This window comes from Pelodiscus sinensis, chromosome 5 (assembly GCF_052426305.1).
Source record: "Pelodiscus sinensis isolate ZL-2025 chromosome 5, ASM5242630v1, whole genome shotgun sequence".
Taxonomy (NCBI): domain Eukaryota; kingdom Metazoa; phylum Chordata; order Testudines; family Trionychidae; genus Pelodiscus; species Pelodiscus sinensis.
In genome coordinates this window covers 32,442,967-32,468,819 of record NC_143056.1, presented here as the reverse complement: position 1 = coordinate 32,468,819, position 25,853 = coordinate 32,442,967, and the positions used below count along the sequence as shown (strand labels likewise).

At 42.3% G+C, this 25,853-nt stretch overlaps 1 protein-coding gene across 4 annotated transcripts in view; it reads right to left on the bottom strand.

Annotated features, from left to right (window-relative positions):
• Positions 1–99: 99 nt before the first annotated feature.
• NRDE2 (NRDE-2, necessary for RNA interference, domain containing) overlaps positions 100–25,853 on the bottom strand; it is a 68,663-nt gene continuing 42,909 nt past the window's right edge. For 2 of the 4 annotated variants that reach the window (XM_006122346.5, XM_006122347.5), the window contains exons 10-15: positions 24,068–24,451; positions 20,973–21,901; positions 17,499–17,637; positions 13,724–13,795; positions 7,359–10,939; positions 100–2,718 (exon numbers count right to left, since the gene is read on the bottom strand). In XM_006122346.5, coding sequence (XP_006122408.3) covers positions 10,814–10,939; positions 13,724–13,795; positions 17,499–17,637; positions 20,973–21,901; positions 24,068–24,451 — 1,650 coding nt within the window. In that variant the 3' untranslated portion in view covers positions 100–2,718; positions 7,359–10,813. Of the gene's footprint in view, positions 2,719–7,358; positions 10,940–13,723; positions 13,796–17,498; positions 17,638–20,972; positions 21,902–24,067; positions 24,452–25,853 lie in introns of those variants that run through there. The other 2 variants (XM_089778386.1, XM_089778387.1) reach the window with 2 other exon arrangements.

Sequence of the window (25,853 nt, the reverse complement as noted above, 5' to 3'; positions counted from 1 at the left end):
GGTGGCTTGCAGTGTTCCCTGGAAGCTGTGGGCTTGTGCAGTCACTCAGGAGCTACCATGCAGTCATTATATAACTCACTAATTACTATGAGCAACCATAATATAAAGACTCAAATCTAATTCAGAGTATTGGAGCTAGTCAGTTATATAGTACCTCTGACAATATACAGCCTGAATAAACCACCTGTACTGTGTATAATAATCTTAAATCTAGTTTATCATCCTAATTGGACTAGATCAGGGGTCTCACAGTCCCAGCCCACAGACTGCCTGTGTCCTAGAGCATAGTCAATCTGGCCCAGAATACCTGAGGTCAGGGAACATCTAAGCCCATCTCCCAGGATGCTGGCTGTAGTTCCCAGCTGCTGTACACAGTGGGGGCAGAATGCTGAATCTTCCTGTTTCTCCCCATTTTATCAGGGCCAGATGCCAATTTGTCAATTTTACTTATTGCCTGTGACTTGTTCATGACAAAATCATAGGTCCTCTCATGGACTGGTAACTGATTAAATAAGAAACTGCTGTTCTCTCTCTATTGTGAAAACTGACCATTTGTTCCCAAGGATCTGTACAGGGACTAGTGCTGTTCAAAATACTCAATAACATGGAAATAAAATTAACAAAGAGGCAAAGTTTGCAGACAATCACAGAATTACTTCACATAATTAAGTCTAAAGCAGACTGAAAGGAGCTGCAAAGGGATCTCACCAAAACGGGGTAAGTGGGCAACAAAATGGTAGATGAAATTCAAAGTACTAAAGTAATGCACATTGGAAAAAATAATCCCAACTGTACACACAAAATAATGGGTTCCAAATAAGCTGCTACCAAATATAGATCATTCTCTGAAAACTTCCACGCAATGCACAGCAGCAGCCACAAAAGGGTACATTAGGAACTACTAGGAAAAGGATAAGACAAGATACAATACCACTACATAAATCCATGGGACACTCATCTTGAAAACTTCATGCAGCTTTGATTGCCCGATCTCAAAAAGGATCTAATGTACCTGGAAAAGATTCAGAGAAGGCCAACAACAGTTATAAAGGGTAGGTAACAGCTTCTATAGGAGGGACTAAAAAGGTTAGGGCTGTCAATGGAAAAGTATAATCAAAGTCTACAAAAATCCTGAATGGTGTGGAAAAAGTAAACGGAGGATAAGTATGTTAAATTGAGGTTAACTGACTAGTTGAGTAGTCAATGGAATTTCCATGGACTACTCGACTAGTCGATAGACACTTTTGCATTCCTCCACTGGGGCTCTTGTACATTTCAAAGGAAGAATGTGGAACTCTGCATACAGCCCAGGACCAGTGGGAAATCCGCTGATTCCAGCCTACATGCAGGTGCCTGCTTTGAAATGTACAAGAGTTCCCAGCAGGAGATCCACGCTATGCTGCATGCCTGCGGAGCCCAGGGACAGCTGGGGAGTTCCCAGCTGACCTCGGGTTCCAAGCAGCATTTCAACAGAACCTGGGATCAGCTGGGACTCCCTAACCGACCCAGGTTCTGGGGAAATGCCACTTGGAACCCAAGGTCAGCTGGGGTTCAGCATTTTAAAAGGGCAGTGTTGCATAGCTGAGCTGTAGATCAGCTGTGCAGTGGCTGCCCCTTTGAAACATCACTGCTTTGAAGTACCCTATGCCTCCCCTTTGCTGCCTGTATGATATCAACTAATTGACAGACTATAGTCGACTAGTCCTTAACATCCCTAACAGAGAAGTTACCTTTTTTCACAATATACAAACCAGGAGATACTTATTAAATTAACAGGTATCAGATGGAATACAAACAAGATGAAGTACTTCACACAACACACAGTCAACATGTGGAACTCATTGGCATGGGTTGTGGTGGTAGCCAAAAGTGTTTAAGGGGGTTAAAAAAATAAAAGGGTAACTCCATGGAAGATATCAATGGCTATTAGCACAGATGGCCAGGGAGACACAACCCCATGCTCAGTACAGTCCTAAACCTTTGACTACTAGGGGCTGGGGAGTGGAGGACAATGTTGGTTCATTCCATAAGTGCCCTGTTCATACACTCCCCCTGACGCTCTGCTACAGGCCAATGTCAGAAATGGTATACTGGCCATGGTCAGGCCCAATATGACAGTTCTTACATTTTTAGCTTTGGAGTCACATACCCAGACATTCATGCCAGAAGTGCTTGTTCAGTAACCCAATGAGAACAGAATTACCAAAAGGCTTATCAAACATAATCCCCACAGATCAACACTGAATATTTACAAAGAACAGTTTCAGTCTACAGAAGTAAAAATCTTGCATCAGCAAATCTGCCAAACATATATAAAATATAGTTGATATTCAAAGGTAATCTATCTGTATATACTCAGCTCCTTCCTGAAGATGTTCTCCAACCAGAAAAAGAAGCTAAATTTGTTAGCTAATTTATTCATTGTGAATCATTCATTCATCTCTAACAAGGACACTCATAGCTCTGGTTAAAAATGCTGAAATACTAGCCTATTAAAATTTTTTTTGCTCTGCTACATACATCTGTCAGATTAATCCCAATTGTAACCATTTGTTACAAATAAATAAGGGTTTAAAAAGGTATAGTGCAATTGTCTGAGCAAAGGGCACACTTACGTAAGGCAATAAAGTGCTAGTTGGCTGAATTTGGAGAGAATAAAAAGGAACAACAGAAGCTTACTGGGATTCCCGTATTGTACCCAGAGGAGATGTAACTGTTCTGTGAACACAAACAAAAGGTGAACTCAGAAATGTGTTTCAAAGTAACAGATAAACACATACATTCCATTCTACATAACAGGCCATGGTAGCAATATCAAGGCTCCTTTGTACTATTTTTGCTGATTTTTAGAGAGATTTTGTACTTGCATTCAGCAGAACCATTTAGTTACAAGTCATGTTTTACATGATCCATCAGAGGTGGGGGGGGGGGGGGAGGGGGCGCGGAGGATTAAATTTAGGCCACGTCTCCACTTGCTGTGCTGGAGATCAATCTTCTAGCATTTGTTTTAGTGGGTCTAGTAAAGACACACTAAACTGAATGCTGGCAGTGTGCCCCTACTTCTCGCATTTGCAAAGAGTAAGGAAAGCAAAAGCTGCTGTCGACCCCTCACTGTGAATACAGCGCCAAGCTTGGCTTAAGATACATCGACTCCAGCTACATTATTTATGTAGTTGTGTACCTTACACCAACCTTCCAGTCTAGTATAGACCTGGATTAGGGATATAACAGGTTAACCGGTTAAGTAGTTAATAAACTGATACTTTATCGATTCCTGTTAAGGGTTAAACTCTGCTAGGGAGTCCCTGTGGGAGCTGGGAGCACCCTGGGGGCCGACAGCCAGGAGGCCTCCAGCACCCTTCCCTCCTTACCCCTGCATGCCCAGATAATACATTTAAATGTATAACCGATAGAATCAGTTACACGGTTACTATTTTTATACATTTTTACATCCTTAATCAGGATTTAGGGAAACCCCATCATGCTACACAGCTCGCGTTGTATTTAGTTCGTCCAGGAGCTAGGAATCACGAGGTCAGTGTTCTGCACCCCAATAAAAAAATCCCATTTACATTAATTATAATCAGGTCCCATCTCTTTTCTCTAACAAGGGACACCTAATAGGAGATGGCATTGAAAGAGGTGCAAAGACCAAAAGGAGGAGACAAGGGGAGCAACGAGATGTAACTGGAGAAAGACCAGTGTGAGAGAAGGAAAGCCTGAAATGTATGGCATTTACAGTTATGTTCAAAACCTGAGAGGTCTTTACTGTGAAGCAGAAAACCAGCTCATATAGGCTCCTATTGAGAGGACAGTATTTTCATTATTTTGCCACAAACCTATGTTAAGAACATGCTGTCCTTTCTATTTCTGCATCACTAGCACACGTGCCACTGAAATTTCTGCACAGCCCCCATGCATTCCTTCAAAGCTCAAATAATTACACTTGATGCTCATTGCAGGCCACAAGCCACCCAGATTACTAACAACATAGGGCAAGGCTAGAAAAAATACAGCTGAAACTCCTGGCATAGGAAGGTGGGAAGTTGGGCAAGTTTAGAAACAAAGGAGAAAGATGAGGGGAAAATCCCACAAATACACTTCTCTTTAGTATTTGCATTAGACCAGTGGTTCTCAACTCGTTTCAGTCCACAGACCACCAGGCCAATCAAAACATTTTCGTGGACCACCTCCTTTTTGAGACATGATAAAAAAGAGCAGACAACGAACATTTTGGTTTGAAATGTATTTCTTACTAACAGATTTTTGGTGCCTGCCCACGCCGTGTGACTTTGGACAATGTTACTGTGGACCACCGAAAAAAAATTACCATGGATCACCAGTTGAGAACCACAGCATTAGATCTATGAAGTCATTTAAGGCCCTGTGCTTTTGCTATAGCAAACCTTTCTAGCTCTAGTAATCCACCTCTTATACCCAACCCATTGTGTGCCACAGTATTCCAAGATGGTGGTGCCCCTGCCATGTCATGGATCATACACACTAGCAACCTCTGCATAGAATGTTACCAACTGGTTCAAAGGCTGCTGAGATATAGAAAGGTATCCACTGCATCATTAAGCAATTAAAGAATCAGAACAGAGAAGCAGTTGTCAAGAGGATCTTATTTTTTCTACCATTAGTTCCATTTGTGGTACCTGTTAGGTGAATAGGCAGGTGCCACAGAACACCAATACAAAGGGTCACCATAGGTACAGGAAGACAGAAGATAGAAATGGGGAATGTTGAAGGTACATAGACATGATGGGCAGGTGACAGGATGGGGCACTGACTAGAGCTTAACACATTTGAAATTCAGATTTTTCCTCGACAACTTTTGTCCCCACTCACTCCCCCCCCCCAACAGATTTTTTTTCCTGTTTTTTTGGGGGGGAGGGGCGGGTATTCGGTATTTTTGTTTCAACCATCTGGCAACCCTATCAGAGAGCTGTATCATAGCCTGGTTAAGAAAAACAAACAACAACAAAAAACAACCCCAAAACAAAGAAAGGTTACTTACTTCATAACTTGTTCTTAGAAATGTGTTGCTCATGTCCATTCCAGTTAGGTGTGTGCGTGCTGCGTTCACAGATTCCAGAGCTTTTTCTCTTAGCAGTATCCGTCAGGCCAGCCAGGGAGCCGCCTGGTGTGGCACCATTTTTTCAGTGCATATATACCTGGGCTGGCCCTCCACCCTCTCAGTTCATTCTTGCTGGAGTCTTCTGACAAAGGGGAAACAGGTGGGATTTGGGAGATAGGTGGGACATGAGCAACACATCTCGGAGAACAACAGTTACAAGATAAGTAACCGTTTTTTCTACTTCGAGTGCTTGCTCATGTCCAGTTAGGTGACTCCCTAGAATTACCACAGGAGATGGAGTTGGAACCTAACTGCAATGGATTGCAACAAAGCCTTACCAACAGCTGCATCATTCCTGGCCTGCTGGGCAATGGCTTAATGGGTTGTAAAAGCATTAATGGAGGACTACAAAGCTACCCTGCACATCTTGCTGTCGATGAGGCCTGCACCATCATGGAGTGGGCCGTAAGCGGAGATGCTGTTCGTCCTGCAAAGTCTTAACAGCCCTGACATAGGTGGTGATCCATGAGGGCAAGCACTCATGAGGGCTGACACAGGGAGACCCCATCCTTTCTACTACAAAAATAAAGAGTTGCGTTTGCCATTGAGGCAGCCAAAATATCAGTGCTGGGATCAGGAACAAGTGCTGCAACCTGGATCTGTAAGAGGAGACACTGAAACGAACAGAGTCTACAACTGACTCCGATGAATAGTCCAATGCCAACCATGGTGGTGCCAATGATGGTGCTGGAGAATGATGAGACAACCTATGTCTGCCAGCTTCCCTCTATGGGTTGGTGCTGTTGTTGCTATCAGGGCGCCAGTGGTGCCATCAGTTGTTGGTATGGGCCTGCACGGGGGACACTGAGGAGTAGGGCAGTGCCATAGAGGTGGTTGACACCGGTGCCACCGACACCACCAGGACCCGTGGTACCGTAAGGGATGGTGCCGAAGAAGGGGTCAGTGCCTGGATCCCCACCTGGATTGGTACCAGTCATGGTTGCAGCACCAGTGCAAACGTCGGTACGGGAGGCTGTTGTGCCAGAGTCACCACTGGTATCAGTGCCGGAATAGGCACTGGGATCGGTGCTTGTGTTGGTGCCGCCACCCACTGGTGCACTGCCTGGTGCTTGAGCTGGTTCTGGTGCTGAGGGAGGTGCCAGGTGTTCATCACAAGGACTGGTCACAGTAACTGATGAGGATGTGAGCTCTATGAGCTTGTGGGCCACATCAAACGTCTCTGGAGTCAATGGCTGCCAGTCCTCTTCGATCTCTCCATCCGGTGCTGGACTTTTTCTGTGCGTCAGGCTCACCCAGTGCTAGTGTGGCACGGAAGCTTCTTGGCATGTGGTCGTGGTCGCATGCCCATCTCCATGGTGCACTTTTATGACATGCTTCGTAGGGGACCTTCTCCTATGTCTTTTTCCGCTCAGTGCTGGAGACTGCGACCTTTGCCTTGATGTGAAAGGCTTTGCCAGTGCCATATGCCTCAGTGCCAAGGAAGGCTCTCTCACAGAGACCCATGTGCTGTGCATGCCTGGTGCTGCCTCTGGTGCCACTGGCTGAAGAGAAGATTCCATTAATATGAGCTTCAGGAGGGAATCATGTTCCCGCTTTGTTCTCAGTTTGAAGCTCTTGCAGATCTGACAGCTGACGGAGTGATGGCCCTCTCCTAAGCACTTTGGACAGGAGTCACGCAGATCCCCACAGGGCATGGGCTTACAGCAATTCACACACAATATAAAACCACACAGTTCAGGCATCCCCTCCCCAGGAGTGGAGAGAGAAAAAGGGGAAACTCCCCTAATGACAGTCAACTTCAAACTACTCCCACTACTTAACTAAACTAGAATGACTCAAACTGTATTTACAAGCTAAGGGAAAGACTTACTGTGTTGTCAAGCACTCCAGCTACTTGTTAGGGGTGGTAAGAAGGCACTGAGGGAGTGGAAGGGCCAGTAGGGGTATATATGCACTGATATACTGGCACCATTCCAAGTGGCTCCCTGGGTGGCCTGAGGGATACGCTAAGACAAAAAGCTCCAGAATCAATGCACACAGTGCATGCACACCTAACTGGAATGGAAATGAGCAAGCACTCAAAGAAGAATGCACAAGAATCTAACCTGCTGCCTGCACCTGGCACCTCTATTCCAGAAAAGAGAGAAACCAAAGAGGAACCAGGTGCAACAGCTGTGAGGCTGTAAAGAAAGAAGGCTGCCTGCCCAGGCCACCCACTCCCTGCCAAATTCCTTCCCTACAGGGATGGGGTCAGTACCTGCATGAGGGAGTCCAGCCTGCTGCCATTACTGCTGCTCTCATTCTTTAGCCATGGACGTGGGACAAAAGTTTCCTCACCATGCTCCTGCTTTTCCCAGCTGGGGTCCCTCTCCTGTCAGGACAACTTTTACCACTGCTCCATGTCTGCTGATGGTCCACTGTACCAGGACAGGCAAGTGTAGTAAGTTTAGGGTCAGTAACATGGGAGTCAGCAGGCTGAATAGAGGCCTGTAACATGAAAACAGCAACAGGCCTGAAATCTAGTGAGCAAGACTTTGGTTCAGTAACACAGGCATGAGAAGGCACAGGGATACTCCAAGTAGAGACTGTAAGCCAAAAGGGAGTAACAGAACATCTTAAGGAATGTCCTGGTACAAGGACTCCCTAGGAGTTGTGCACATACCAACCTAGGTTCAGGACCAGATCGGAACTGACAGGATGACGAATAGAAGGTAAGCCTCCCTTGCATAAGATGAGGGGTGGTAACTAGGCAACAGAGGGTAGCAACCTGGTATGTAAAGAAGTGATGTAAGTTGTTTGTACCCGTCTATAAAAGGACACCGCAAAGGGTGCTCTCCGGCTAACCTGGGGGGGGGGGTCCCGCACTAGGCGCCTGAACAGCAGGTGTCATCGTCTAAACTTACAGAATACACAGTGGCTTTAAAAAGGAGTACTCTGATTGACCGCTGTTAATATCTGTTATACGGCAATAGGCCTGCCTAGAGTTGGAACCTTGTCAACGTGGGCCATAATGCACAGTGGAGTAACACTGTAGGATCTCTGTTACCAACTGTTAGAGCTTTGCATTTGACAATAAACCTGCTTGATTGATTTCAAATCTTGCCTCTCAGAGATCTTCTGTGTTGACCCAAGTGCACGGGGTCCAACACTTTAGATAAAGGGAGCACCAATTGTTACGCACACAGCCAAAAGTTTATCACCACCACCAGAGTAGAGGCCCTGTCAGGAGCACGCCAGGACAAAACTGACCAGATGACACTGATACTGACAGTTCAGACCACTAACGGTACTGAAGTATGATACCAAGGTACAACAGCAAGAAGCCTACCTTACCATCCCATTGATCACTGACCAGGAGCTGCTGGATGTAAGCCTGTGCCCCAACAATCCTGTCTCAGCCCTGAGCAACCCGCCCAAGCCCAGAAATTCCTTCTGCAACCAAAATACCCCATCCTCAGCCCCACCCCCACGCACCAGCCCAGTCCCCTCCCACATACTGAACTCCTCTGCCAAACCTAGAATCCCCTCCTGCATCCCAAAGTCTTCATCCTCCACGGCCCCATCCTGGAGCCTGCACTCTAGTCAAAAGTTCATTACTGTGAGTCACAGGCATATACCATTTCTTCAACTGAATCGTGAACAAAAAAAGTTTGAGAACCACTGATATATCACACCAAAGAAACAAGTATCAGAGGGGTAGCCGTGTTAGTCTGAATCTGCAAAAGCGGCGAGGAGTCCTGTGGCACCTTATAGACTAACCGAAGTGTTGGAGCATAAGCTTTCGTGGGCTAAGACCCACTTCGTCAGATGCATGTAGAAAGTAAACAGAAAATTAAACAGAAAACAACCAAAGAAACAGAAATTAAAGTCTGACCTCTCTTTCTTCATCCACCATCCAGTAATAAGTGATCAACTCTATTTGAGTATTCCCGCCATAAGAACATAAGAACAGCCATACGGTCAGATCAAATGTCCATCTAGCCCAGTATCCTGTCTGCCGACAGTAGCCAGCACCAGGTGCCCCAGAGAGGGTAGACCGAAGACAACGATCAAGCGATTTGTCTCCTGCAATCCCTCTCCAGCCTCTGACAAACAGAGGCATGGGACACCAATTCTATCCCCAACTAATAGCCTTTTATGGACCTAACCTCCATGAAATTATCTAGCTTCTCTTTAAACTCTGTTATAGTCCTAGCCTTCACAGCCTCCTCTGGCAAGGAGTTCCACAGGTTGACTACACGCTGTGTGAAGAAGAGCTTTCTTTATTAGTTTTAAACCTGCTACCCATTAATTTCATTTGGTGTCCTCTAGTTCTTCTATTATGGGAACTAATAAATAGATCTCTCATATTTACATGAAACTGGGGTTTTAGAAGTAATGGATTTTTTTTTAAAGAAAAAGATCAATGAATTCATTATTTTTGAAACAAAATGTGGTCAGACTTACAGTTAACCAGAGCAACAATATGTGGCTAAATGTACTTAGTAATGCAATGTAGGATCTTCAGTAAAAGCTGCCACAGAATTTTTATAAAATTTAAGAACATGGTTAAACATTAGCACATCCTCTATTTTCAAAATAAGTTCACAAAGATGGATAAATGAGTTACAATGCAATCTAAAATGGTCTTAAGAGCCTGTGTTGAAATTCTAACAGATCTCATCAGCTGATGAGCACTGGACTGGACAGGAGCCATATTCTATTTTATAGCAGTAGTGAGTAGCCTGTAAAACACTGCTATAAATAAGCTAATAACCCGAGAAACCACATTAGGAAAGAGCATCTCAGAATACCTCATGATACCTAGAGATAGTAGGTAGGAATTTGTCTCATGACAATTCCCCAATGTATGCTGAGGAAAAGGGAAGTTAATTATAATAGTTTGCATATTTAAAACAAAAAAAATTTGCTGCTAGAAAAGAGATATTAGAATAAAGGTGTAAACATTTTCCTCACCAAAATTAACATTTAAAAAAAAATAAAAAATTCAAGAACCAACTAAATTAAAATAAGTATTTTTATAAATATTTACATTAGAATTGTCACATCATATACATATGCAAAGTCAACCCTATATCTTGCCAAAAAAGGTTTTGACTTTTAACAATAGTTTATCAATTGAGCTAATTGTCTGACTGGATATTTTCCTCAAGAGTTTTACTAATCTTCTTGTTTTGTATAGACAGCAAGACACTAGAACTGAAATATGTGGATATTTAGATACACATCCACACCAAGCAGGACATATTTAGCCTGTTGACAACAGAAGATTGTAAAGCATACATTTGACAGAGGTGTACTTCCTGTGCTTCCTTGACATTCCACTGAATTAAAGGGAATGGCTGTATTAAATAGGAGCATACGAGTTGCAGGTGTGGCTCAATGGCAAATTAATTATTGGTAGGTATAATTTTGTGGATTCTGCTGTATTTTCCAGAAAAATAGATGTATTTACATGTATAAAAGCACCCCACTACAAGATGTGGAACAAATTTACACATTTACAGCTAGCTGTGTGGAATATTAATAGCTACGTTTTTAACAAATTATTCTTAGTAAGAAAAATACGTGCATGGTCCATTGAAGTTCTAATAAAAGATAATTGTTGAAGACAGACCATTATAGTTGGTCTTTTGAATATCAACTTTCTTTCTTCCCCCCTTATCTTATCTTTGTGTATTGTTTTGGTTTTTGTTCTTGCACCATCTTCTTTTAATCTTCCAGTAGCAGTTCCAGTTCTTCTATAGGTACTCTTATTCTCAATTCTTTTTCAGTCATTAGATCTAGGATCTCTTGCAGCTGATCTGGAAAATATTCTATTGCATCCATATACAGCACCTATGAATACAGTTTAAAAAACAAACAAATGTTTACTATTCCACCATTCTGTTAAAGAAAGAGGGACTAGATTATATACAACTAGCAAATGCAACTGACATTTCAGCATACACATAAGAAAGAATCAAGATGGGGGTTGCAATCCTGTACTATAAATAACTTAGTCTCTTCTATCTCAAACTACAGTTTTCTGAGTCAGCAACCAAATGTAGGGCTTGAAAGGTGCTCAAGTATGTGAAGCTCCTTTTAATTTCAATGGGAGTCATTAAGTGCTACCAATTTATTTTCTGCAAATTCTCTGAATTCCTTCTAATTTGTCTTCTACATATCTCTGCTACTGAAGTGCTCAGAATCAAACACGGTACTCAAAACACCATTTCTCCTGGGTCATAAGAAGGGGTATTATCATTTCCATGCTTTATACAATATAATTCCTCAACTTACAAAACTGAAAACTGCGCTGGCCACTGCGATGGGCCTCTCCATGTTGTGTGAAAATTGATTTATGAATATAAATATGCAACTTAAAGATGCTTTATGCAAAACAAGTCACATAACATACCAATTTTATAATTACAATCTACTGGATCTGTATATCCTATTTTTATGCATGTATCATTTTTGTATGAGAAGTTAGAAATATGAAGTGTGGATTTGTTTATTGTTCTAAACGTGCCAAAGAAGGCCATTACTGGTGCCCCAGAAGCTTAATGACTCACTGATCAACTCAATAACCTGTGATTGTTTGTCCTGTAAGCCCAGACAGTGGCTGGTCCTAGAAAGACATGTGATCATGCCACCTGGTACTAGAACACATCTTGGACCCGGCAATATAAATGGGAATGGGAGATGCAAAACAAAGGATTCCCGCCCTGTAGGAAAGTCTATTTAAACAATGGGAACCAATCAGCTTTTGTCTTAAGCTGGCTTGAATACTATCTGGCACATCCTAAGATGATACAAAAGAACTTTGAAGAAGGCTGTAGTAGATCCAAGTCAGAGTAAAAGATCCACTCTGATTTGAAGCTTATATACCTGAAATAAGAACAGCTGTTTGGGGTAAGAATTTGCATATAACAAGTTTCTTAGTGGCTTAGAATTAGCTATGTGTTTTCTGTTCATTTTCATTTAGTAACTTATTCTGATCGGACTGTTTTCACTTAAATCCAACTTTTTGTACCTAATAAAAATCACTCATCAATGTTACAATCCCATAAATCCCATTGGGATTGTTCCCTCATATGATCATGCTACTCACATCTGCCTTCTTGCTCTCTAGGGCTTCTAAGCACCCTGTCCTATTGGACCAGATCCTGTTATCTAGCCAGACAAGGCACAGAGTTGGGGTAACCACCTCCCTGTAGAGCAATGCAGATATGACCACTTCAGCTCTGGAGGATGCAATTCTATAGCACAACACTCAGGAAACCAACCCCCAAAATGGACCAAAACCCCTCAAATAAAACAACCTCTCTGTTTTAAAAATTAGGGATGTTTGATTTTAACCAATTAACCAATAAGCTAATGTTTATTGGTTAATGTTATTGGTTAAACTCTGCCCCGATCCTGGGGAGGCAGCTTTGATGCAGTAGTGAAGCAGCCTTGCTCCTGGGGAGGCTTTGCTGCGGGTTCTGCAGCCTGAAGATTACTTAAGCGTTATGCTGCAGAGCCCACAGTGTTTGTAACCGAGTAACTACTAAGATTATAGTGGCTACACAATTACCTTATTAAACAACTTTTAGCATCCCTAGTAAAAGTTTTACACAGGAAAAGCTCATGAGGACTTTCACCCTCTTTATCAATGAAAGAGATATGCAAACTGGTTGTTCCCTTCCCACCCCAGATAATTATTTACACTGGGCCTGATAGAAAATAAACGGTCTACAGGCCTTTGAAGCTTTTTGGAGTAGACCAGGTCAGCGAAAGACAGAGGCTATGTCTAGACTACATCCCTCTTTCGAAAGATGGATGGATGTAAATTAGACATATCAAAATTGCAAATGAAGCCGGGATTTGAATTTCCCATGCTTCATTTGCCTAATCATGTCACGGTGTTTTTTCAAAAACACTATTTCGAAAGTGAAACCGTGGTCTCGACACGGTTCTTTCAAAAAGAAAAGCCTTTTTTGAAAGCTCCTGTCCTCATCAAAAATGAGGTTTACAGGATCTTTCGAAAAAGGCTTTTCTTTTCAAAAGAACCACGTCTAGACCGGGGTTTCACTTTCAAAATAGCATTTTTCGAAAGAACGCCGTGACGCAATTATGCAAATGAAGCGTGGGAAATTCAAATCCCATCTTCATTTGCAATTTTGATATGTCTAATTTACATCCCTCTTTCGAAAGAAGGATGTAGTTTAGACGTACCCAGAGAGCTGATAGCTTCCACTGCTTAAACAGACCTTTCCCTAGGGCAGGAACCGTTTGTTTTTCATCACCCCTCCCCCGTTCCATGGAAAAATAGGAAGGTTAAAATGGAATTCAGTACCAGGTGATATGGTCACATGATTTCCTAGAACTAACCACTGCTTAGACTTACAGGATAAACAAAACTGTTTACAAGTTAAGTTAATCAGCCACTATATTTATGTGTTATTTGTTTTCCCTGCAAATTCCTCTCTCTCTTATAATCAAACTTTGGTAGCTTTTGACATAAATGTTCGCTCACTTTTCATTCTTTTTCCAGATATGTATTATGACATGCTAAACTTTTCCAAAAATCTTCATTTCTTGATGACAAAGTTAAATAAATAAATAAATAAATAAAAACACAACACACACATTTACCTTTGCCCAGGGACAGTTCTGAAGAGCTTTGTAAAATAGTCCTTTGCTCCTTTCTTTATTTCCGAGAGAAAACTATGAGAAGAAAAAAAAATCAATGTTTCAAATAAATTGTGTTCCTTCTGACATCAGTTGACAAGTCACCTTACAGAATCTGGGTTTATCCCTGTTTACAGTGGTCACTTAGTTCAAGACACCCAATTTGCACAATTCCTTTAAGGAACCTCAATATCATTTCCAGGCAGCATACTAAGTGGGAAAAACAAGCTTGAAACACAGCCAGTGCGTCTCTCATAACAAACCCAACAGTCCAGCCCCAAATTTTTGACTCTCCATGTCATCTTGGGCAAAGCTCAATTGCTTCAGTTATAATGATAAGATGCCCTGCTAGTGATTATATGCGGAACCTTCATGACTTCTTCCACTGTCACTGCAGCCAAGATGATGTACAATGTACTTGCAGGTTGTATCCACTGGGAAAGCCTGCCTGGTTTCCTCCTGGACATGAAGAGTGCCCTTCCCTCAGTTATTAAATGGTTAACACTTATAATAATTTGCTTCATTCGAATGTCTATGTAAATACAATTACAACAACCACCCCCAACACAAGATATCAGAAGCTGCTACAGGAACCTCATGAGCTAGGGAAAGCCCTGCCTATCCAAACAAAGATGATCCCCAAGAACTCCCAAAGGAAAGGCGAACTAAAGTGAGAAGAATTGTGCCCAGGCTGGTTTTTTTTCCCCCCAAATACTCTGTATTTTTTGTGCTTTAATAAAGAGTACTTTAGAATTCTCTGCAGCATCTGAAAATTTAACTGTTACACATACCATAAGGTCCCCCGAAGAGGTAAACTAGAAGGCTCACACTTTTGAGTGACATTCTGGGAGAGGGTATTTTCAAACTACAAGGGATGATTAGGAGCTAAGCACTGGTTCCAACAGTGGGCTGTGTGATCTCAATGGGGATGACAGAAGATCTATACCCAGAGAGCATGCTGAGAGGCTGTAAGACTATCCCCGGTTCACTATGCCTGGGTTCTGTTCAAACTATGAAGGCTTAAAACACACACGATCTAGCAGCTGAATTCCCTCACTGCAACCTGGTGAATGGCCAAGAAGGGAATGCTCATCAGAATCTGTGATGGCATCTAGCTAAAGAAATTTAAATCCTCCTCCTAGAAATGCCAGCTTGGATATGCGATGAGGTAAGTACAGAACACATCATCAGCACAGAGATTTAAAACAAAAGAATAAATGGCTACAATTCTGAATGCATTGGTTGGCTAGTCTCATTCAATCATGTGTATGTAAAGATTTTAATAATTTCTTGTGAAGGGAATAATTTTTGAATTGGCCACGTTTGAAAATAAAAGGAATGCGATGGCAAACCTAGATCTAAACAATGCCTTCCTACACCAACAAATGACAACGTTTCTTGTGGTCTTCAACTAGCATCAGATTCTTCAACTGTAAATGATTTATCATTTTCACTTGATCTCACTACATTAATTATGCTATTATGGTCAACAAGTTTCATGCTGAAATGTAGGATTTCTACTTCACATAGACGAAATATTATTTGTAGATACCAACTGGGTTCTTTTGAGTCACTCAACTGTTATACCATGTGGTGAGATTTACAAATGCTAGATACAACTCTTTGTTAAAATAAGTGTGTTGCTATAGCACCTTAAATCTCTTAGCCTTTATTTGGGCATAAGCTGATGAAGAGGTTTTAACTCATGAGAATTTATTATGCCCATATAAATCTGATAGGCTTTAACGTGCCACAGGACTCCTTATTGTTTTCGTAGATATAGACTAACATGGTTACCCCTCTGATACTTAATTTAGTTGTCATAACTCAACACACTAACATTTACAACTTGTGTTGTTCTGCAAACCACTCAAGATCATTCTGCCTCTAATCCTTTCTTAAAGGATAAATGGGATTGCCTAAACATATCACAAGATCTGGCAAGCTCTACAGAACTTTCTGGTGATAATGGACAGACATAACATTTAGTATTAAGTGATAATGTCCACAGAGCTGAACATTACTAAATCATTGGTTTTACCCTTCAAGAAGCTTTTGGTGGCCATCAATGATAGGAAGAATTATTGAGTGTTATTTTCATCTGACACCAATAAATCTTCCACACATGAAAATGTAAGGATCACATTTCATCATAGGTAGCATCTTATTCAGACATACATGATCCAACTCTTGTTTAGTCATTGGGGATGTGACAAGGTGCCAGCTTTTACTAAGGCTTAGGCCTCACTGAATACTGTGGAAAACTGTGGGTTAAGCATAAAATAAAGAAGTCCCCTTTTATCTTCCTTTTCTGGAAAGCTTGATCCAAAAAGTTAGGCAATGCAACATTTAGAGAAATTATATGAGAAGGGCTCAACAATCAGATCACTTTCAAAATAAAAAAGAGGATGAAACTTTTTTAAAGAAGTGACCGGCCCACTATGGCCACTTCAGCAGACATTTCCATTTTGACTTTACCAATAAAAATGTAAACTCTCCTAGAGACATAACAATAATTATTGCATAGTTAGTAAAGCACCTATAGCTTAATCTTTAAGACATTAAAGATTCTTATCAGCTCAGCCATCTATAATAAATTGACTTGACTTCTATAATTTCCCTGTTTGTTCTTCCCTGTTCCTTAACTTCTGTCTACCTGTCTATTTTTATACTACAAGCTCCTCATAAAAGGGAAAGTCTATTCCTGAACATCTGAAAAATTACTACCGCATTATGATCAATGCCATAAGCTAATGGTAAAATACTGTGTTGCTCTTATTTGCTACAAAGATATCACAACTCTTCACCAACCCATCATAATTTATATCAGCGATTCTCAACTCAGTGAAAGCAAACAGGTTTCAGGGGTCTACCAAGACCAAAGGCCACACTGGGGCCAGAGCCCCAAGCTCCGCCACCTGGAGCTAAAGCCCAAAGTTCCACTGCCTGGGGCTGACGTTGAAGAACACTGAAGTTGCAGAAAATGTTTTTTCTGCACATAAAAACTGAGCAACTGCCTCATTTGCTATAGCAGTGGTCTTCCAATCTTTTAAAGCACAAGGTCACTTTCTGAATTTAAGTCAATCCAGGATCTACCTCAGACCCAAATACTCTTGCCCCACCTCCTTCCCTGCACCTTCTCTGAGGTCTGGCCCCTGTTCACACTGTGTAGATGGGATAAAAGGGTGGTGGGAAGGGGACACCCTAACATCAGTACCCCATCCTTTGCCATCCTTCCCCCTCCCTCCCCCCGGCAGAGCAAGCAGAAGCTCCTGAGGGACAGCTCCAAGGCAGAGGGCAGGTAAGCAATGAAAGTGGTGGGAGGGACAACTGAAGTGCCTGCACTTGATAGCCTGCCAGCCAAACCAGTCAGGATCACCTGTCAGAGGCTCCAGGATCTACCAGTAGATCCTGAGCTATTGGTTGGTGACCACTGTGCAACAGGATCCATCTTATATATGCAGAGGAACAGATTTGACACAGTTGGGCCAGGGATTTTTTTAATAGTATATTGGGGGGACCTCAGAGAGAAAAAAAAAAGATAAGAGAACCTGAACTGCATTTCTTCAAATAGTCCCTGCTGTAGGAACTGATACGATCAACATGTGCACCAAACTTCAAGATGATAAATGTAAGCATTTTTTAACCTAGCCTTACCATACTGTGCCCAGTGTTAAGTCAAAAATTCCAAACATGGTAAATATAATAAAATTAAGCCCAATCATTGTTCTAATCTCACCAGAAAATTCAAATACATTCTCCACAGCAACGGACAATGGGCACCATTTTCACTCTGAATTGCATGTTCAAATAAAGCTTTGATCCGATTCGTTAATCCGGTTTCAGGAATTGTTGAATATATTTCTCCAACATCTACTCTGAAACAGAAAAGCAAACAAGATATAAATGAGGTAAACGATTATGTCCTTACAGAAAAGGCAAAAGAAATTTTACTTTTTCCATTCCACAGAAAATTGCACACATATATTAGGAACTTCATTCTACTTTCTCTGTCAACATTAACTTCTATCAGATGAAACTGATTTGGAAAATATGCTGGTCCAGCTGATAGTTTTTAATATATAAAATTCATTTTAAAAATCAGGTATTGTCTGGCATAGCATGGTAAATATCTCTCAACTCAAAGTTCAGAAGAATCATAATATCTAGGGGTATGTCTGCACTACCACCCTAGTTCGAACTAGGGTGGTAATGTAGGCAACCGGAGTTGCAAATGAAGCCTGGGATTTGAATTTCCCGGGCTTCATTTGCATAAAGCCGGGCGCCGCCATTTTTAAATGTCCGCGCTAGTGCGGACTCTGTGCCACGCAGCTACACGCTGCACGGACTAGGTAGTTCGGACTAGGCTTCCTCGTGGAGTAACGGTAGTTCGGACTAGGAAACCTAGTCCAAACTACCTAGTCCGTGCCGCGTGTAGCCGCGCGGCACAGAGTCCGCACTAGCGGACATTTAAAAATGGCGGCGCCCGGCTTTATGCAAATGAAGCCCGGGAAATTCAAATCCCGGGCTTCATTTGCAACTCCGGTTGCCTACATTACCACCCTAGTTCGAACTAGGGTGGTAGTGTAGACATACCCTAGGTTATAATATCCTAATTCAATGTAATTTAAGGGCAACTATAAATTCTAGTCTTCACCCAGCATGACATATTATTGTTATACTTCAGACATTTTATTTTATTCTAGCATACAGACTGTCTTTTAGCAACAAAAATGGTAACACTTAAAAATTAACATATGCTCTGAAGATTATGCAACGTTTAAATTGTCTATGTTCTACACATTCTGTTCTGCACTGAGAAACATACTGAAGAATGAATAACAATAGTTATGAATATTCATGGGAAAAATAGTTGTAATTAACACAATGCTGAAAACAGCACAAAAACATCATTTATTTCAAATATCATTTAAGAAGCAACATTGTAGTTAGCCTCAATTATCTGTAGGCAGGGGTGAAAGTAACATATTTCTTACAGATGCTGTTGTATTGTCCCCCAGGGGGACTCAGGGCAAGGGGGATGCATTATGACAGTACCTATAAGAAATTTAAGTGTGGGATGGAGTGCAGGGGGCTCAGAGCAGGTGGGTGGGAATGTAGGGGTTGCAGAAGCCAGTTGGCGATGTGAGGAGCAGCTTAGGGCAGTAGACTGAGGGCGGTGAAGAAACTGGCTGGGGTTTGTGAAGAGGGGTTTCGGGCAAATGGTTGGTGTGGGGAATTCAGGAATCAGGGAAGTGGGAGGCAGTATGAGGGGAAGCAAGGGCACTCTTTAGGGAGGGTGGAGTGGCTTCATTCCCCTTTCCCCTTGATTTCTACTGACTCCGCTTGTTGCTTGCTCTTTCCTTTCTGTCTCTCTCAGGAAGGGAGAGGAAAGCACACAGTGTAGGTCACTCATTCCTCAGCATCCTTCCCATGCCGTGTACTTTCCTATCGCTTGCTCACAGTGATGGAAGAGGAACAGCAAGCAACATGCAGCGTCTGCAGGAATGGGAGGCCTTTAGCCCCCCCCTTCCCATCCTCCCTAAAAGGCACACTGATAGTGATCAGGGCTGGGGCAGTCCCAGAGAAGGTTGGGGGAGACACCCTCAGCCAGCCCCTTGTACCTGCCTGGCTACTTAGTGTGGCAGACTACAGGAGAGCCCCAGCAGACTGGCTGGGAGTGCAGCTGCCTCTGCTCCAGCAGTGGAGTGCCCTAGCTGGATCTTATCAGAGCAGTATACCAGGTTGTGCTGCCTTAATTTCACCTCTGACTGTAGGGTCAAGCTCCCACAATGGAGTCTGGGAGTGAATTAAAAGGCCAAATTGAAAAATGAAGCATAGGTTTGCATTCAACAAGGCTGGGGTGGGTGGTGCAATTACCACATAAACTATAACCTATTTTAAAAAGTGAATTGTCTTCGATTGTGCAAGCTCCTTCTTTATTCTCTAGAAATTTCCCAAAATACATCTTTATTTAAAATACACCTGAAAGAGAAAATAAAGTTTGTAGAGGCTAAAAAAAAAGAGCAGAAATTGAATTTACTGAATACCTCTTTATCCCTTATTAGTGGGGCATTAAACATATTTTGTGCATAATTAATTCACCAGTTGTCACTTTCTCTTGTTATAGTCAATTGGAATTTATAGAAATGGATAATGCCATCTACAAAAAGGCATTTGGCTTCTTCCAGGAAAGAATAAAATGTTGCAGGGAAAAATAGCATCACAAAAGGCAAACATGTATAGCACATTTTTGAAAGCTCATAATATTTTGATTTCTTCTCCATTACAGGATTAGGTCTCCTTCATTTCCATCTAAGAGGCAGTGATAGAGATTAATGCACTTAATCACGTAGATGATGAAAAATGAGCATTGTGAGCTTTTTGTTAATTAAACCATTTCATCTAGTCTACTAGGCAATTCTTCGCATACTATCAAAGACCTGAGACTTGCTTCCATCTTTTAATATCTGAAGGAAAAAAAGGCATAGGCTATTCTCAAATGTCCACCACTGAACAAAGATGAATCTGGTATTTACGATAATTAGTCATCTGAAAATGTAAATAGACTTCCAGTGACTGTCAAAATACAGTGTCCAGACTACCATAAACAGCAAGTTTTAAATAGCAACATGCTGCCTTTACATTTTATCATAAAATGTTACAATTTATGACTATTAGACTGACAGCTCAAGAACAAGATTGTCACTAGTGTGGTTTGAGAAACGTTTGAAGGCAATGTGATCTAGCAGAAAGAATATGGGACAAATCTCAGGATATTTACATTCCATTCATGATTCTGCCACTGATTCACTGAGATCTTGAACAAATACCCACTCCAAACTTCAGTTTCCTCATTTGTAAAGTAGGGATGTAACCTGTTTAATTGGTTAACCAGTTAAACATTATGTTTAACTGGTTAACTGATTAAAAGGGGAGCCAGATGGGTGGGTGGAGGGCACTCCAGCCCACAGGCACAGCCCCTGCCTAAGGTGGGGGCAGACCTTCCATGGACAGGGAGCAGTCCCTGCATGTGGTGGGACCTGTGGGGCTGGAGCAGCCACCTGCCTGCAGTGGGCAGGGAACTGCTTAAGTTCATACTGGTTATCCGGTTAACCATTCACATCCTACACATCCTTCTTGGTAAAGTGATTTAATAGTTATAGATGAAGAGTGAAGTGGACAATATTTTTATTGCCTGGAGTTCTATTACCTTTGGACACTCTCAACAAGCTTCTTTCTCATCATCTCGGCTTGGATTGCAAACAGCCATGGCTCTAGGAACTTGGTAGACCTTGCGACGCTATCAAAAAATCTTCGTGCTTTGCTAGCGTTGTGAGACTTGCTTTGGATCTGGATATATGATCTCCAAAGAGACTGGTTGCTAGGATACAGCTTCAAAGCTTCCATTAGTGCCTCTCGCAGTGGATTTAAAGGATAAATGCTAACTTTCATATGGTACCTGAGTAAATTTGTGTGCATGAGTGTGACAGCTTCAAGGGCAGTGGGAAAATTCTGAACGCCAAGATTTTCTCCAATACTTTCAAACTTCTGTGAAGCAAAATCTTTAAGCTTTTCAGAAATATTTCTATATATGAATACAGCAGCATCAATCCCAACAGTCAAATACTGGAAAAGCGCATAACAACCAACTAAACTAACCATTTGGCTAGAACCACTGGCCTGATCCCAGTTAGTGACAGGGCTTTCATTTAAATAATCTTTCAATGCATGCTCATATGCTTTCCGAGCTTTCAAGATATTCACAGATAACACCTGCCCAGTATAAGGCACATATGGTCCACTTTCAGTCACTTTGGTCAATATATGTACAGCACGTGACATAACAGTTTCCTCCAGACTCTCTAACAGCTCCACTTCCAGTGAAGCATAAAACAAGCTCAGATTACAGAGTTGGGTACTTCTCATCCCGTCAGTTCCCGCCAAACAAAGAGCTGTATCAAACACTTTTCTAGAATCTTCTGTGTTGCCAAGTAACCACTCCAAGTAAGCATACAGTTTCCAGAGGGAAAGGCTGTTTCGGTTTTCAGATTCCTTAAGGAGATTCTTGGCTAGTTTTTTGCTCTTCTTCCCCTGTGACTTCAGTTTCTTCTTGTTTTTCACTTGGAGACACTGAACAACCTGCATATGTTGGACAGAATAAACACACAAAATCATCCAGTTGTGTTTGGGTTCATTATTCTGTCTATTTCTGTATTCTTCACACTAATAGCCCATTAAAGATTACTGAGTCAATTGCATTTCCCAATCAGTGGAAGGACAGGGTGAAAAATGTCCTTAGCCACCTTAACTTCACTCTTGTCCCAAAGAAATAAAGATGCTTCCCTTCCCATCCTTGGTTACCTGCCACCTCATATCGTGTGTCACTTTGACTGGAGGGAATGGTTGTATGGAATAGATAAAGAAAAACTGAGACCTTCTCCACACTAGGATTTTTAGCCACTAATGTAACTACACTGATTTAGTTGCACTGTTGCAAGCCTCTGTGGTAGGCTTAGAGAATGAGTATAAACTCATGACTTACCAATATGCTTTATTATAGTTTAAAACTGGGATAAGATGCACCAAAGCATCTTATCCTACAACTAGGAGTCTGCACTAGTGCCTCCACTGGTGAAACTACACCAAAGGCTACAAACCTCTGAATAGGCCTAAAAAGACCCAATCTTTTGCCAAGCATCAAATCTGTTTACTGCAGGTGACTATCACTCCCTACCAAGCTGCCTTCAAGGGCATTCCATCCATGCTAGAGTTTTATGACAGGCAATTTGGGGAGACTTTCCAAACGTTCTAAGAATGTATTACAATTTAAAGAAAAGAAACTCACTTTCCTCTGCCCTAGTATTCTTTGTCAACCTCTCAAAACTATACTCAATTTACATATGTTCATCATCTTACTGACATTTTTTATTATGACAATAATGTAATGGAGGCTGTAAATTTTTTTTTACTTTGAATAAAGGGGTCACCAAATGATTGAGAAAAATTGCTCTATACAGTCAGACACAAAGATGGCTAGTCTAATTAAAACTGAATTACGTGATTACATTTTTTAAAAATGATCTATACCATTTTTTCCAAGAATGTAAGGTGAAAGCAAGGTTCCTTGTGAAGTCCAGGCAGTCCCCGGGTTACGTACAAGATAGGGACTACACGTTTGTTCTTAAGTTGAATTTGTATGCAAGTCGGAACTGGCTCCAGATTCAGCCGCTGCTGCTGAAACTGACCAGGGGCTTACTACAGGAAGCTGGAGGCAGAATTGCTCTGCCCCCAGCTTCCTGGAATCAGCCACTGATCAGTTTCAACAGCGGCTGAATCTCAAGCCTGGGACAGAACAGCTGGGCTGCCAGGTAGGTCCCTGCAGGACCAACCCGGCAGCACCCCAACTGCTCTACCCCAGGGTCCACAACAAAAGCCTGGTCTGCTGGGGGAGGGGGGGGCGCACTAGCTGCGGCCGCCCCCCCCCCCCCCAGCAGACCAGGGACACGGGGAGCAAAGCCGCAGCGGCGGCGGGGTGCCGCGCCTCTGAGGCTTTGCTCTGGCAAAGCCTCAGAGGCGCGGGACTCCGCCGCCGCTGCGGGTTTGCTCCCCGTGTCCCTGGTCTGCTGGAGACAGTCCCCAGCAGACCAGAGGCACCGGGAGCAAAGCGGCAGCGTGCCGCGCCTCTGAGGCTTTACTCTGGCAAAGCTTCAGAGGCACGGGACCCCGCCGCCGCTGCGGCTTTGCTCCAGGTGTCCCTGGTCTGCTGGAGACGGTCCCCAGCAGACCAGGGACACCCGGAGCAGCTTTTCTCGCCCCGGAGGTCGAGGTGGCGGGACCGCTGCACTCTGGGCGGTCCCGCTGCCTGCGAGCTCCGGGGCGAGAAAGCCCCGATCATAAGTGCGGATCCGACGTAAGTTGAATCTGCGTAACTCGGGGACTGCCTGTACTCAAGTACCATATCACTCAGGGACACAACTAAGCATTAGACAAACTGCCTTGGTACATCAGATTTTATAGGAACTCTTGCCTCCCTAACAGTAGCACACAATGTAACATGCATCTAAGACTGTAGAAAAATTATACTATTTTTCAAAAAATAAAACTTTGTGTAATTAGAAACTACTCTGATACATATGCATAAGTGAACAAAGTTAAAACTGAGTACACCACCTTAACTCTCGCTTTTCTCAACATTTGAGTCCTCAACCATCATTTTATCTTAATGTTGCTTATTTTAATGGCATAAAAATGTACACAATATAACTATGCGCCACATTGAGAGACAATGAACAAACACTTAATTACCTTTGAGATTTCATATTGTAGCCAACAGACAGACAGGTTTGACTTTTCCTTTCCTGAAAACATTGGCAGTATGAAATGAAAGACATTCTGTAGGAACTCCTCTCCTTCCTTACAGTGTCCTATGCGCTGTCTCTCTCTGATCATTGTATCCATATGGCCAATACTATTGACTCCAGAAAGCAGTGAGTCAAAAGAAGTCAGTGGCCCTTCAGAATGCCCAGCATCAAAGATGCTATTCTCATCCATAGCGATATAGAGATTTGAAGGAAAGAGATTACGCTCACATGGGACTCCCAAAAATTGTAGAAATGAATATAGCAGCTGAAACTGAAGATCTGGACTAGAAAGTCTGATTAAAGATGGCCCAAGATCATCAAATAATACCTAAAAAAAGGAATAAAATAGTTAATTTATACTTCAACAAAACGTATACTTCAACTAAATAAGTCTATAATTTATCTAAGTTAAATCAAGATTTTCAAAAGAAGAATCAGAATTCTAGAACTGTAAGAGACCTTGAGAGGTCACGTCCAGTCTCCTGCCCTCACTGCAGGACCATCTAGATCATCCCTGCCAGATGTCTATCTAACCTGCTCTTAAATATCTCCAGTGTTGGAGATTTTACAACTTCCTTAAGCAATTTATTTCAGTGTTTAAACACCCTGACAGTTAGGAAGATTTTCCTAATATCCAACCTAAACTTTCCTGTCCTATCAGCAGATGTCAAGAAGAACAATTTTTCTCCTTCCTTCTTGTAACACTTCTATAGGTACTTGAAAAGTGCTATCATTCATGTCCCCTCTCTGTCATTCTTTTTTCCAAACTAAACAAACCCAATTCTTTCAGTTTTCCCTCAGATTATATTTTCTAGACCTTTTATTGTTCTGTTGCTCTTCTCTCCACCCACACCAATTTCTCCACATCTTTCCTGAAACGTGGCGCCCACAACCAGACACAATACTCCAATTAAGATCTAATCAGCACAGAGTAGAGCAGAATAATTACTTCTTGTGTCACTCGCAATACTCTTTCAAGTTCAATTTAGCGAGTCTAGTTAAGACTCGCTAAATTGAACTCAGAAAGTGCTCCACCAGCATCCGATACTCCTCTTTTTGCGAGGAGTAAGGGAAGATAAAGGAAGCTTCAGCCTCTGGTGCTCCCATCAGCCTCCCACTGTGGAGATGCCACCAAACTCAGCTTAAGGTAAGCCGCCTCCAGCTCCATATTCTACAACAGCTGGAGTTCCATACCTTAAGATGACTGCTAGATCTAGTGTAGACCTAGCCAAAATCTCCTAACACTTCCATTTTACAGAGAAGGAAAAGTCAGACAAAAAAGCCTAGAGTAGATATGCAATACAACAGAATCAATCCCACACTTGAACGTCCTTGAAACACAACTGATAAGACATTAACTCAATGTGTCTGTTCCTCTGTAGAAATGCAAAGGCAGGCAATGAGTTAGGATGTGTGAGGAACTAAGGGTGAGGTATGTGTATGGAGGGGGGAGAGAAATAGATACCACAAACAACTGAGCCCCTTTCCCCCTCCCCCATAGACTTCCAAAGGCAACCACAGTGCTATAGCCAACTTTCCTTCTGAACAGGGGCTGACTAGCAATGATAGCAGCTCTATACAACTCAGCATATGTGACGACGCGTTGGGGTTCCCCCGATTCCTGCACCCCCGTAATGGCACAAACCAGCTCCACCAGCCAGTAGAATATAGGGAGTTTATTGCTTCTCCAGGATACTGCATAGCATAGATGTAATCTGGTTACAGGGCAG